Consider the following 14090-nt stretch of genomic DNA (forward strand, 5'->3'; position numbering starts at 1 on the left):
TTTCCTTCAGCGCCGAACACGAGATCAATTATTAATAATATTATTAATAATAATTACAAATTAAGCGCCTGAAAATTCAGTGGTACTTGACTGTGGTTAAGATGCACGCGTTCTAACCACTGGGCTATCTGGGCTTCTTGTGCTTGTATCCTTGGATCTGTTCTACATTTTCGGAACAATTTCTACTATAAATATGTTATAACAGATTCTATATTTTTTTAATATTAATGTTAATATTTTGTCATACAATGTACCGTGATTCCCATGTCAGTCTCATGTACTGTGATTTACATTGTCAAAGTGATACTCGCTTAAATTTTTAGTATCCACATGAAGTATGCATTTGTGACCTGCGACGCTATAGTAACCTTTATCTTGTTACCCCCATTAGGTTTTCTTTATAAGTCGTTTTCTTCGGAATATTTGTCATTTTATAGCTGACTCACATTACTGGTCAGCAAGTCGCAGAAAATGGGATCCTAACCTTAGTAACGGTGACGTGACATTGTGTATTCATGTCGATAAAATCTTTAAAAACTCTCTTTATAGGCCTCTGTCTCTTAGAAAATGTCGGTTTAAAGTCGGTTTTATTTAATAATAACTTATATATATTATACTTATATTTGATAACAAATGATATTTGTTATTGTTAAATGTTTTACAAAATAGTCGTGTCAAACATTTTGTATCCCAGGCTTAAATATTTTTATATTTACCAATTTATAATAGAAACAGTAAAATAACTACTATATAGAGTACTGGTATTATTGTTCAAAATAATACCTCCTATGTAGTTTGTAGGTGAATACAATTACATTGAAAAAAAAAGACAGCTATTTATTTTAAAAAGAATATTTTTTTTATTCATTTTAATCGGATTAAAATTTTTATTACAGACTCGTTGAAGAATAATTCCGCATAATCCTAACCCTGACCCTCAAGAACAAAACACAGTAAGTATAAGTAAAACAAAAGTAGGTAATCCTTGTCGGTTATTTGTTTATATAAAGTGCGGCGGGGCCCGAGACGATGGCGCGGCACGCAAGCCGTAGCGCACGATGCCGCGGCAGTCACGCGAAGGCGGCTGACCTCTACGGTGGTCGCTACATAGCTACGTCAGTACTACGCGCTACGGCTACGTAATGTGGTGTTTTCTACTTTTGACTCTGTTCGTCACAGTCCAAGGACGCGCGGTAAGAATGACTTTCTTATTCTTACAAAACAACGACTGAAATCGAAAATCACATGTTTAAATATTTCTTGTTTGATGTTTTTTTTTCTATCATTAGTCTTTGGATTATTTTCTGTCATAATTTAATTCTAGTACTTATATAAAAGGTTCCTTTTATGTTTAAAACATTAAGACATTAATTCTTTGCATTTTCTCAAAGCGAACCTAACTTTCTACCGTCTCCAGTTGAATTCGCTTGTAGACGTAATTTATCACTTCGGTGAATTTAACGTTTCTTATCTCTTTGTGTGAATTTTAAATAATCTTATATTATGGCTAAAAATACTAGTTCATTTTAATGACAATTTGGTAAGTTTGATTAATGACTTTAAAAAAATAGAAATGATGTTCGTAAGTTTTTTATTACTTCAAACAAAGTACTATAAAAATTATATTATTTTGTTTTTAATTAAGTTTTAGTTATAGTTTTATTCATACATTTTTTTTTAAATATAGTTTTGTGAGTGTACTTTAAAAAGACATATCAAGTAATTACCTAATCGTAATAAATCTTATTCTATTGTTGTTGTCCGTTCACAAACTACAGTATTTGGTCTGAGTAGAGAATTAAGTAGGTGTGCGATATTTTTATCACTGGATTAATACAAAAGATAAATGTTTCATCCTTATCTATGTAGCCTATTTATATTATTCTTTGCCAGTAAATTTCCATCTATAAATATGGAAAATAATAATATCATGTTTATATTTATACATAAACATTATGTGTAGTATGTAAAATAAATGTTTAAGCATTATATTGAAATAAAAAATAATCTTTATAAATTTATAGAAAGGACTTAAAGAATATGCATTGAATAATAATAAAAAAAAAAACTATACAGACAGACATGATGTACAAATTATAGCAAAGTCTTTGGGCTATTAACAGTCATTAATCACGTTGATATAAATACTAAGAGCATTGCATTTGTATGTTTTTCTGTTATTTCTGTAACTATGATATTAAAAGTTACAAAGCTTTGCACTGAAAGTGTTGCAATTGCAATACATATTTGTATGTATGTATGAATAACGATGCTTGTATTCATGTTAAAACATTCATAAATCTGCTAATGAAAAAAAATACCTTAATTGAAATACAGAGTACTTTACTGGAATACAATACATAAACAATGGTCTATCCATTTTGTAGTAACAATAGACTTGACAGTACTCTTAGAACCAAAGCCGGTCTTCTTACGACAACAGTACAAAGAAGTGTATCAATTGACACGATATGATTAAAAATATAATTAAAATCTTTTAATTTGGAAATATATAACACCGGATTCTATGATAACTTCTTCTTAATTATCTCTATGATTGTTTTGATAAAAAAAATAATAAGAAATTTTATTTTGTTTTATCAAATTTATGAATAAACTATTCTAAAGGTTTTTTAAAAATAGAATGAATAAAAAGAAATTATAAAGTAAAGTAAAGGAAAAATATATTTATGAGTGACTCATTGTCTCTGCATAATTAAAAAAAAAACAGTGATGGAAGAGGAAGATTTAAATATAATACATGGATAGTGACGCTTATGCTGACATGATGTCTTAAGGTCCGTGAGATGACTAATGAATGACTGATAAAAAAAAATTCAAATTGGATTATATTTGTTAATGCACGCTGATGATTTGACGTAGAGGCGCGTTCGTGAGTAAAAAGGTCTATAATTTTTAGTAAGTTCAGAGGCTGTTTTAAATTAAATCATATAACTTAATCTTCGTTTTTCACGTTCACTTTTTCCAGAATACCACTGGTGTGGCTTAATTTAAAGTCAATTTGTTTAAATTAACAGAAAGCGCATACAATTTATTTGATTTTTTTTCTTCTCAAGATTAACGCTATGTGAGGTGACAAGTAAATTTAAGTAACCTTTTATTGTTTTGCATTTTTTAATCCTAAAATAAAAATAATCTACAAAAGATAAAGGTTTTCTAAATCCGAATTGAAAGCTTCTTTTACGTTTTATTATCTTAAGCCATGCTCTAAATGCACTTTTATAAACCAAACATTAAATTAGTTGAAAATGATCAAATATTAATCTATGTATTCTATATAAATAGTAAAAAAATAAAATTGCCTAACTTTTTTAAAACGAATCAACGGATTTTGATGCGGTTTTCACCAATCGAAAGAGCGTTAAACAAATAAATTTTTATATATATAATTTGTAAATATTTTGTACGAATTGTCTGAACTGTGACGGTGTTTTCTCATAATAAACTGCGTTTGTACGCTTACATGGCTATCTCTCGCTTTATCTGAGGAGATAAATCAAAACAATTTACTAGACGTTTTTAGGTTATTTACATAGCCATATTTTCCATTTTATTATAAATTCTTATTCAGATAAATGTTGTCTTTTGCATTTTACCATTCGGAATACTTTAGAAGATATCCAACATTAGAATTTGTACAGATTCCAATTTACTTGCAATCAAAAAAATTGTTCGCTTTGAAACATTTGGTGCTTGGCTAACTGGATGAAACAATAATTGTTGACCATTAGAATTTTGCCAGTTAGAACTATAAGCCTTCGAATTTCATTTGATTCATGGTTCAAAATAAAATTCCGAATGAACTATTTTTTTATATTATTTATATTTAGCTTAAATAGGGATTTATAATAAAATGGAAAAATCTATTAAAACAATAAACGTCTAAAAAACTTGTTCACATATTTAATGCTTTAATTGCGCCCGGGCGTAGTCTATAGTATTTTAGAGCGTCGCTAATATCTTACTAAAACTTATAGGGTGAAATTGTAAGAAAAAGTAATCGAGGGCACCTCATCGAAATTCAAATCATTCATTAGAAAATAATAATCGGAAAATCGCGAAAACCAATTTCTTTTTATGTTTGCATTTGTAGATTATTATTTTTTTGTTTGATTTTACCGTTTATCTTTTCTTATTATAATTTAATCCTTTTTTCCCCCATCGGATCAAACGAATAATATACAAAAGAAGAATATTATAATATCTGTAACTAAATTTTTATAAACAATGCACAAATAACTCAATATTACATAAAATGACATTTTTTTATTGGCCGTTACACGAGCTGCCTCGTGAAAAGTTTTCATAGCTGATGATATGTCGCATAACTAAGTTCCTTAGTATGAAAACCGTATACCCGTATATCATGCAATTTCGTTATTTTTAAAATCTCTATTTAAAGAGAATTCAGCAAGTAGTAATTCACGAATCCGAAGCCATAACTGACTTTTATAAGATTAAAACTCTACGTTATTTTTAAGTGTGTTTCGTCCCATTTTTTTAATCTGGTGCTGAGATTGATTTATAAGCTGTAGTATCTGACATTTATATTAGCTGTGATCAGATTATCTAGCTTATGCTCATATATGTAATTGAATCTAATATTTAATATTACGTTTTACACGCAATTAACCGATGACCGAGATTTTATATCACTTGTGCCTAAAAGAAAAATGGCTGAGGAGTAAGCTTGAAATTATTTCACCACGCTGCTAAATTTAAATTATAAATTTGATGAGAAAAAAGTGCCGTGCAGGTTTTGCTCACGATGTTTTTGTTTCATCGCTGAGCCTGAGATGAATAATAAAAACAAATTAAACACAGCAAAATGTAAATTAAAAAAAAAATCAGCAATGCTTTGAATGATCTCAGCTCTCTGACTTAACATTATAAATTCATCGTCAATTGATTCAACGTAACTAGCACTTATCGAATGTATAGCAGAGGAAATACAAGAGAGCACGAGTGATTATTTGAATCAGCAAGTCAAATACGAGCGCGAGAGAATAGCTGGTTAATTACGTTATCAGCACAGCTTGTCTCGGTATCTATGCAAACTGTAGGAGTTAGAACACAGTTGACTATCGATTCCCGTCTTGCATGTATAAAGTTATTTTATTGGTGGAAACGGTACACTGTTTTGCGTTTTATGCATATGTAATATGTTTGTTATGTAATATGTAAGTTTTTGAAACTAAATGTTACTGAAGAACGTAAATTTTGTTTATAGTTTAAAATATTTTTATATTGGGATTGCTTTTCATCTTTTACATGTATAGACTATACCAATTTATATTTAAAAGTTAAAGGGAGATCTTTATACTGTAGTTATAAATGACAGCAAATAAGTGTTTTTTATACAAGACTCGTACCGTAGAATTTACCCTTATAATTAACAAGATCAACATGTCACATATACCATGAAGTTTCTGAAAACTTGCTAGCGTTCTAATTTGTTTTAAGCAATCAACGCTGTACAGTTTAATTAAATACTAAAATTGATTGAAAAAATATAATTAAGATTAGTTATTTTAAACATAAACAAAAAACATGATGTTTTTGTCCAAACATCAAAAAAGTCACATAGCAATAACCCCCGCAACATATTTAAGACTACAATATTAAGAGTATATAATTGATTATATTTGTATTAGAATATAACTGAAAAACCTGATTTACTTACATTGCATCCATTCATCACCTAGTTTTCTTTAAGCCATTGAATAAAGCGTGAAAATGTTAGACGTGATTTAATAAGGCAATTCACATTACAAAAGGAATACCGATCTTAATGGAATCATACCCTATTAATACCTATCGGAATAGGGGCAAATGAAACAGATGACGTCGAATAGGAAATTACTTCCAACGGTGTCGATTTGATAAAGCTTCGAGATTCCGAGCCAATTCAAACTTTAATAAAAGTTTGAGTATACCGAGTGTAGTTCATTAACAATGCAGCTAGTGCATTCCGGCTTCAATTTTATCTTGCTACGTATACAAGTTTTAGTATAAGTATTTCGGTAACGAATTTCATTCTGCGTTGAATTCTACGAATGTTTCTTTTTCCGGCATTGCATAGTTTTGAGAAAACAATGAAATGGTCTTGCAAATATTTGTATGTAAGTTTAATTGTATGTTAAAATGAAAATTAAATTTAAGATAAAATTTAGGAGCTGAGATGCCGCAGTGACATTACTTTTTTTTCGAAACTGTGTGTTGAATTTACAAAGACTTTATTTCGAATTACCTCGTGCATGGTGGTCAAGGAAAACAGATTGCAAAATCAAAATCAAAATATACTTTATTCAAGTAGGTTTTTGTAAGTACTTTTGAATCGTCATTTTATACGATTGTTTTAAATAAAGTTACCACTGGTTTGGAATGTAGATTCTATGAAAAAGATCCGACAAACTCAATATTTACTCTTTTCCAAACATTTGTAATACAAAGTTATTTCAATCATATACATATAATTAAATTTGTAAAGTATTTCCAGCCTGAAAGTCAATAATTACTAACTCCATGATTTTGTATCATTTGTATCTTGTGTTGACTAATGTCTTATTTATTAATGATTTTTAAGCCAACGATTTAAATCTATGAATTAGCAAAGTTAAAGATGTCTGCAAAAATCATTAGAGTATCATGTCAGCGTCTGTGGTGTGAAGAGAGGCCCAGCTGAGGGATATTTACCGGTAGTTAATTTTTGTTTTTTGATTGAATTGAATTTTTTGATTTGATTAATTTTGGTTTTTGGTAAACAGGTAAACATCAGTAACACATGGGTGCTACCAGAGGAGGGCTTCCCCGTGTTCTACCGCTACTTCAGAGATCGCATCTCATGGTACGAGGCTGATGCGGTCTGCCAGTTCCATCATGCGAACCTCGTTACAGGTAGGTAGCAAATACTCCTGAACTTAAGTATTTTTTATATTTAAATTTCTTTCAACAATATGCTTTTACATCTGTGTTACTCAATCATCCGTACAATACTAATCTAAATAAATATACTAGGCGAATTAATATTGAAATGAATAGTAGACTATAATTGTACACTGATTTTAGGTGAATTGTAAACAAAATAATATTTAAGTTAAATATTACCTAAACACTACAAAAATATGGTTTATCTTTGAATAAACCAACTTTTCAGCAAAAATATAACACGTAAAATTAATTTTATCTATGCGAGTATTTTTCGTTAATAAATATTAAATATCACATAACATACATATAAGAAATATTATTTAAAGTAAGTATTTTAGAAAAAAGTAAGTGCCTTTAAAATGATAATTTATATTTAAGCATTGACGTAATCGTCCGACATAACCAATAAAAATATATAATTGTAAAAAACACTTGTAATTAATAAAACCTTATACAGAATAAGAAAACAGCTACAATGAAATAATCTGGTCATTACAGTAACAACCTATCATTATATCCGGAATAACGGTATTGTTGGTTGTAATGAGGACATTTAGGAAAGCAATTTGGCCATTGTTCACAAAAATGGGCAGCTGTTAGGGTGTGATCAAAAATACTTTAATATTGAAGATTGCATTAAAGTAATTAATGATTTTATGAAAACTTTATTTTTATATGATTTCAATTTAATTAAATGATTTCTTGTACTGAATTTTAAAATTGATTATTTAGCTTCACTTCCATGGCTTGTAAAGAATTATGTGATTTTTTTAAAACCTCGTAAAAAGTAACAACGACACATTCTTTAAAGTATTTATCAAATATTTGCATTAAAAAAAATAACTTTTTTCAATACGATGTTAGTGTACATTATTATATTCTTGAGCTCAACATATATATATTTTAAATAAAATTAAGCAAATATTGTAAAATTTGACAACATTATACATATATTGTTTCAGTAATTTACTGTGGTCTCTAAATAATCAATTAAGATTTACTTATTTTACTTAAAAAACATCTGAAAAGGGTATTATTTCCCTTTGTAAATTGTATTAAGTAAAATGAAGATGACGAATAGGCAGCAAAACCATTTTTATTCTATCACTCATCAAAAACACCCACACACACATATACAATTATATACTAAGTTCTCTTTTATAAATTTTATAGTCACTTCTACATAACATTTCACATAACATTTTAGTTTGTCTAAACATACAAATAAACCAAATAATGTAATAACAAAACAACCTATAATAATTTGACATTTGATTGAAAACAATATATGGAATATGTATAATATAATGTCCGTATACCCTTGTTAGGTGTAATCGAAGCCCAACCGAGACCTCCATTACCCTTGATGTCCCCGACCCTGCGATATCACCCGTCACAAATAAATGTACCCTACGATAAGATAATATAAATATTAAGAGACTGACCGCCTAAATTACATTCATAAACATCTTATTTAATAAAGATTTTAATAAAGCGAGTTTTTGAGCTAAAATATTAATGAGTTCTAAAGAGCTAAATTAAAAATGAGAATAGTGATAATAATTTGAATGTCTTTCTGAACGAAATTCTAGTACAGTAATAAACCTTAAAAGCTAATTTTGTAGTATTACATACAAGTGTACACTACGCTACAAAATATAGTGAGCAAAATAGTTTAACTCTCTAATTCTGTTCTCTTATTTACTGTAAATCTATATTTTGTTATTATTATTTATAGCTTAGTAATATTGACGTATCTATTTTTAACTGTTTTGAGAATAGAAATAAAACATAATTTTTAATCATAAGTCAAAGTCAAAGTCAAAAATCTTTATTCAATATAGAAGTGTTTGCACTTGCTTATTGATTGTCAAAAATCTACCACCGGTTCGGAATTTAGCACCTCGGACCTGAGAAGAACCGGCGAAAGAAACTCAGCGGGATAATTCCGTTAGTATGTATTGTATTCGGTGTAAATGAAATCGTATAATCTTAGTTAAGCGAAAGCAATTAGCCTAACCATAAATGAGTCGCCCGTGCCCTCAGTAATTACAATGAGCACAGAGTAAGCTATTCAGAGATTGCTATTTGTCATTTGACATTACTGGTGGCGGTTGACAAGTTAAGTAGTCGATAAATTTGTTAAATACTTTGATATTTGTGTTCTTTGGTAAACTTTGATTATGTTATTTAAAATGAGAACTGATGTAATGCAATTACTTCGATGTTATTGTTTGAATTGAAAGAGTTTAATGTTCTTAAATTTCATCAAATTGTCTTTGTTTATGAAATTTATATTGCGTTAATAAACTTTTACTGTTTTATTTTGTTCGCTTTTTTCGCCTCACAGAAAAAAGTTTAATAACCCTAAATAAGACATAAATTGTTTTTTACGACTTCTGTATGAAAATGAAATATTTATGTCACAGAACAAAATATCTTCAATCATACATTTCGTGCACACGAGTTATTCGACTTCTTCATCGACAGCGATTAAATAGTCTGAACTGAACGGGCTCTCAATATTTCGTTGTTAACACATTTTCTATATTTCGGTCATTTTTTTTTACATATATTCACAGACTAAAAATTAACTTAAAGTAAACCTAATCTCAATGGCACCCGGTAGATACAAATTTCTACCATTAATATTTTCTACTTCTATATTATATGTATATATATTTGAGTTCCGGTGGAAAGGTTGGTGAGTTAGTTACAAGCGTAACATATTTGACGACATAGTAAGCGATTGACAATATTATATAATGACTTACATTTCTCACAGTGCCAATATTAGCGGTGACGACATGCCAGTTCCTGTCCAATAAATGACCGTCAAACTTCCATTTTCAAATTTAAATAGCGTGATCAGATAAGCGCATGTTTTCATAAGTATTAGCGGGATCACTGTTTGAGTTAGTTAATCCATCATCCTTTCTTCCTTTACATAACAACTAATTTATGAACTCTTTGTGTATTTCTTTTATATCATATCAATTTATGGTTCTCGTTATACGAGGCCTTCGCCAATATTTCAGATGAACGTGAGGGTTTTTTTCAAATATTGCGTTACCGTTTGTTCGTGTTCTGTTAATTCTATTACTTGAATATCATAAATTTTACTATTATTATATACTTAACTAGTTTACGCCCTCGTCTTCGTCTGTAAGGTTTTACAGGTGATAGATATATTTTTCTGGGATGAAAAACCTGTGTGCTATTCCAGACTATAATTTATCTATGTTTTAAATTTCATTCAAATCTGTTCAGCGCGGTTTGATTAACGAATGTCTATCCATCCAAACTTTCGAGGTTATAGTATTAGTAAGAAAACATATATATTTAAGAACTGAATATTTCCTTTTTGTTTTTACACTATATATCTATTACAAGAATAAAAAAAAACAGGTTTTAGTTGGAATAATAAACGAAATCTTAATTGGTAGTAAGTCTTTGTGCAAGCCCGTCTGGGTAGGTACCGCCAAACAGGCATTCTTAGTATTGTTGTGTTCCGTTTTGAAGTGAGCTAGGAGTTACTAGCACAAGGGACTTAGTTAACTAGCACGAACGTCTTAGTTCCCAAGGATGGTTGCGCATGGGTGATGTAAGGGATGTTTAATATTTCTTACAGAACCAATTTACAAGGGGGGGAGGTGACCACTTATCATCAGGTGCTGACCAATCTATGGATATATCTTTGTTCATGTTTTACATACATTACATACATATGTCTTATCTTTGTTCATGTTTTAACATTATATTTATTTAATTCTTAAAGGTTTTTTCATTGTTAAATTATAAACTAAATCTCGATAATTTCATGAAAGCTTTCGCGTACTTTATTAATTGTATAATAATGTTATACTTAAGTTATTTCAAGGATCCGCAATGAAAACATAACATTACGTTTCTGTGATATAAAAACAAAAAAATATAAAACAAACGTGTAGACCACACACAATATTCATTAATAATAGTTATAAATATTTTAGTTACATTACTAAATAATCTGCCTTACTAATGCACTATATAATTTGTAATAGATCTGTCTAACGTATGAAAAACAACAGTATAGTTCATACAATACGTCAATAACAAAAAATCAAATTACATTATTACATTTCTAGATATAACTTAAACGGCAAATACGGATCATTCATGAATAAAAAGTTTCATAAATACATTTGCGTCGTTTATCGAAGTAAAGCGAAGCCTCATAAATATCATTGAATTAATTAAAAACAATATCATTGCCACCATTTTTCTATTTGACTTTCAGTTTTTTATCATCAATTTATTATCGTTTAAAATGTTCAGTTTCAATAGTATACTAAGCAATTTTTTTATAGAACATGTATACGTAACGATGCATTACATCTTATGTATTTATACAGACAATATCTTATATAAATATTTACATATATCTGATCCCAAACAAAAGTCCGTCATTGTAAATTTAATTCCATTCTCTACTTGTTCAATTCGAGTATTATTTGAAACAAACAATGCCCACTAGGCATCGTCACAGCCTTGACGCCTTGTTATGGGCTTCTTCAAAGTTATTGTCGAACAAATCCTTTGAAACATAAAACGTCTCCTGTAAATGTAAACTTAAATTAGGCCCGAAAAGCCGTCGGGAGATTTATTCCTCGATCTGGCATTCCGCAACTTCGCAAAATTATGTTGAAAGCAAACTTTGTAAAGAAGGGTAATTTATAAGTACGGCATAATTGATTATAGCTAATTATGGCCTGCTCTTAGCTTCTATAATAATTTTGTTTAGCCTAAACTTTAGGCTAAACAAAATTATTAAAGCATTAGCCAAACGTAGTATAATATGTAGGTACTTTTATAAATGAAATTAGAGTTTTCGTAACATATATTTGTGTTTTGTAATTTTGAAAGGAGTTCATTGATATGATATTTTAATTGATGATGATATTCTTTTGATCGTTTTCGGCCAAGGTGGTTAATTCAGGCGCAGGACCAACGGTTTAGCGTTGTTGCCGAGGCATGAGAATTTACACAAAATTTGCACATCCAGACTGGGCATTGTACAGCGGACCGTAAACAGTTTGTAAAATTTAAATAACATAAATAAAAAATACTATATTGATATCTCGTACGTTCTCGGTTGCGTGTAGAGCAATTACTAAACGTTTTAATGCGTATATAAAAAGCTTTTAAATAAAATGAAAGGAACGTAATACCGCATTGCTTTTAAAATGTTGAATGGAACGATGTGTGTACTCAGAAAACATATTTGAGCTATTTAAATTGCTATTCATTACCATTTTCATGGTACTCTTTATATTTATTTTTAAAAAACTCTAGTAACTGAAGGGTTTTTAGTCTGATTTATGTTTAATAAATAAATTTTGACTAAAATATCATCCTTGAGCCAAAATTGCTGAAGCAATCAGTACAGTAGAGATGTTTTGATATTCTAATACACGGATACAGAATATAAAATAGGGGATAAATATTTATAAGTGAAAATCGGTATATTTGGGAATATAACAACGAAACGTCGTCTTTACTCTTTAAAAAAATATATATTTAGAGCTCTTGTCTATACGAAAACATCAAAATGAAAATGTAACACGGCTTCAATCTATTATGTTGTACATCAATTGGGTGACAGCTTAGAAGGGCCAACGGATAAGCATAGAAAGGGGAGAACACACGATATGTGGGAAGATGAGATAATTAAGACAGCTGTAGTAGTGTACCACTTGTATCCAAAACCTCAATCTTGAGGGGCTCGTTAGAGGAGGTTTTCGTATAGTCTTCAAATTCTCAAAATATTTTTAAAATAGATAAGGGATTTCATTTCTCTTATTGAAATTGATAAGTTATACTTATGTGTAAATGAGTACATAAAATTTCGCTGATTTGATGAACGGGATACGCGAAGAATGTCGTGAAGTCGAGATTACACCGTCAATTAACTTCAGTAGACAGGCGCAATTTCATTGTGCCATTCTGAGTATAGGAGGAAAAAATTGTACGTAAAAATATAATATTATCTACGACCAACAACAATGGGTTCTCTTTTTTTATTAAATTGATTATAAAAGGACTCCGAATAACGTCTCCGGTCTAAATAAGTTTTTTTTTTATAGATATCGACTTCAACATTATCTTTGTTTACACTTACCGAGTAGGTTTTTGATTAAAGTATATATCGTGTATTGAACCTTGGTAACCTTATCAGTATTGTTTAATTAGTTTGACAGCATATATTCGGAGTTCTTGCCATTACTCTTCTTTTCTTTGCGTAAAGCCATTTGTGGAGGTTAATGTACAAGCGCTCTGAATAGGGAATTGAGATTGGACCCGTGAGTCACGAAGGCCATGCTTTTTTATCTGTATTACTTTCTTATGAGAACAAATATAGATCGCAAGCTTTAACTTGTTTTGAAAAACAAGAAACAGTCGCTACTTTGAAAGAAGTGTCAATGTGGTCGTAATCAAGGAAACTTAAGGTAGTAAAACCTTTTCTAAAAAAACTTATTTTTATTCATTTAGAGATGCGATTCAGGCCTGTCTACTTAATTTTTCATCATACATGAGTATTTTTATAGCATAAAATGATTTTATATTTTCATCCTGTTATAATATGCCACAAAGAAATTTTATCTACCGTTATTTTACATCGTTATAACGTTTTCGAAAATCTCTGTTTCGGTACGAATTAATTTCGTATCTTAAGTACTTGATGTTTTTAAAGTTGAGTAAATTGCACAAGTGCTGCAATCAAGGATTTTTTTTACGTGAAAAATTCAGTGCTCGTTGCTTTTAATCATGAAAGCGTACTACACTGAATGCTGCTCTAATTTTCCCGCTTGAAAAATATTTCAAACAAAGATCATCATTAAATGTTTCAAAAGACCTAGGCCAGGTGCAATAGACCGTGCTCACTCATTATATCGTGACGCAAACCTGAAAAAGGTTTTTACCATTACTCTTTTTGGGAGTAAATTGTGAATTTAGGTTGTGTAACACACGGTACAAGTGTTATGGCCTGGTTTTGTTTATAACGTGCGGCTTTGGTGGTTAAGCAACGTTAATTGTCGAAACTAGGTACGTTCCCTATTAACAATTTTAACTTCTTTTAACATTTTTCGGCGAGCGTT

At 29.7% G+C, this 14090-nt stretch overlaps 1 protein-coding gene across 1 annotated transcript in view; it reads left to right on the forward strand.

The window, feature by feature from the left end:
* Positions 1 to 1086: 1086 nt before the first annotated feature.
* The window catches only part of LOC125076996, a 40841-nt gene continuing 27837 nt past the window's right edge, over positions 1087 to 14090 (forward strand). The window contains exons 1-2 of the mRNA XM_047688764.1: positions 1087 to 1193; positions 6789 to 6918. Of these exons, the coding sequence (XP_047544720.1) occupies positions 1143 to 1193; positions 6789 to 6918 (181 nt within the window). The 5' untranslated portion in view covers positions 1087 to 1142. The remainder of the gene's footprint in view (positions 1194 to 6788; positions 6919 to 14090) is intronic.

This window comes from Vanessa atalanta, chromosome 3, assembly GCF_905147765.1.
Source record: "Vanessa atalanta chromosome 3, ilVanAtal1.2, whole genome shotgun sequence".
NCBI lineage: Eukaryota > Metazoa > Arthropoda > Insecta > Lepidoptera > Nymphalidae > Vanessa > Vanessa atalanta.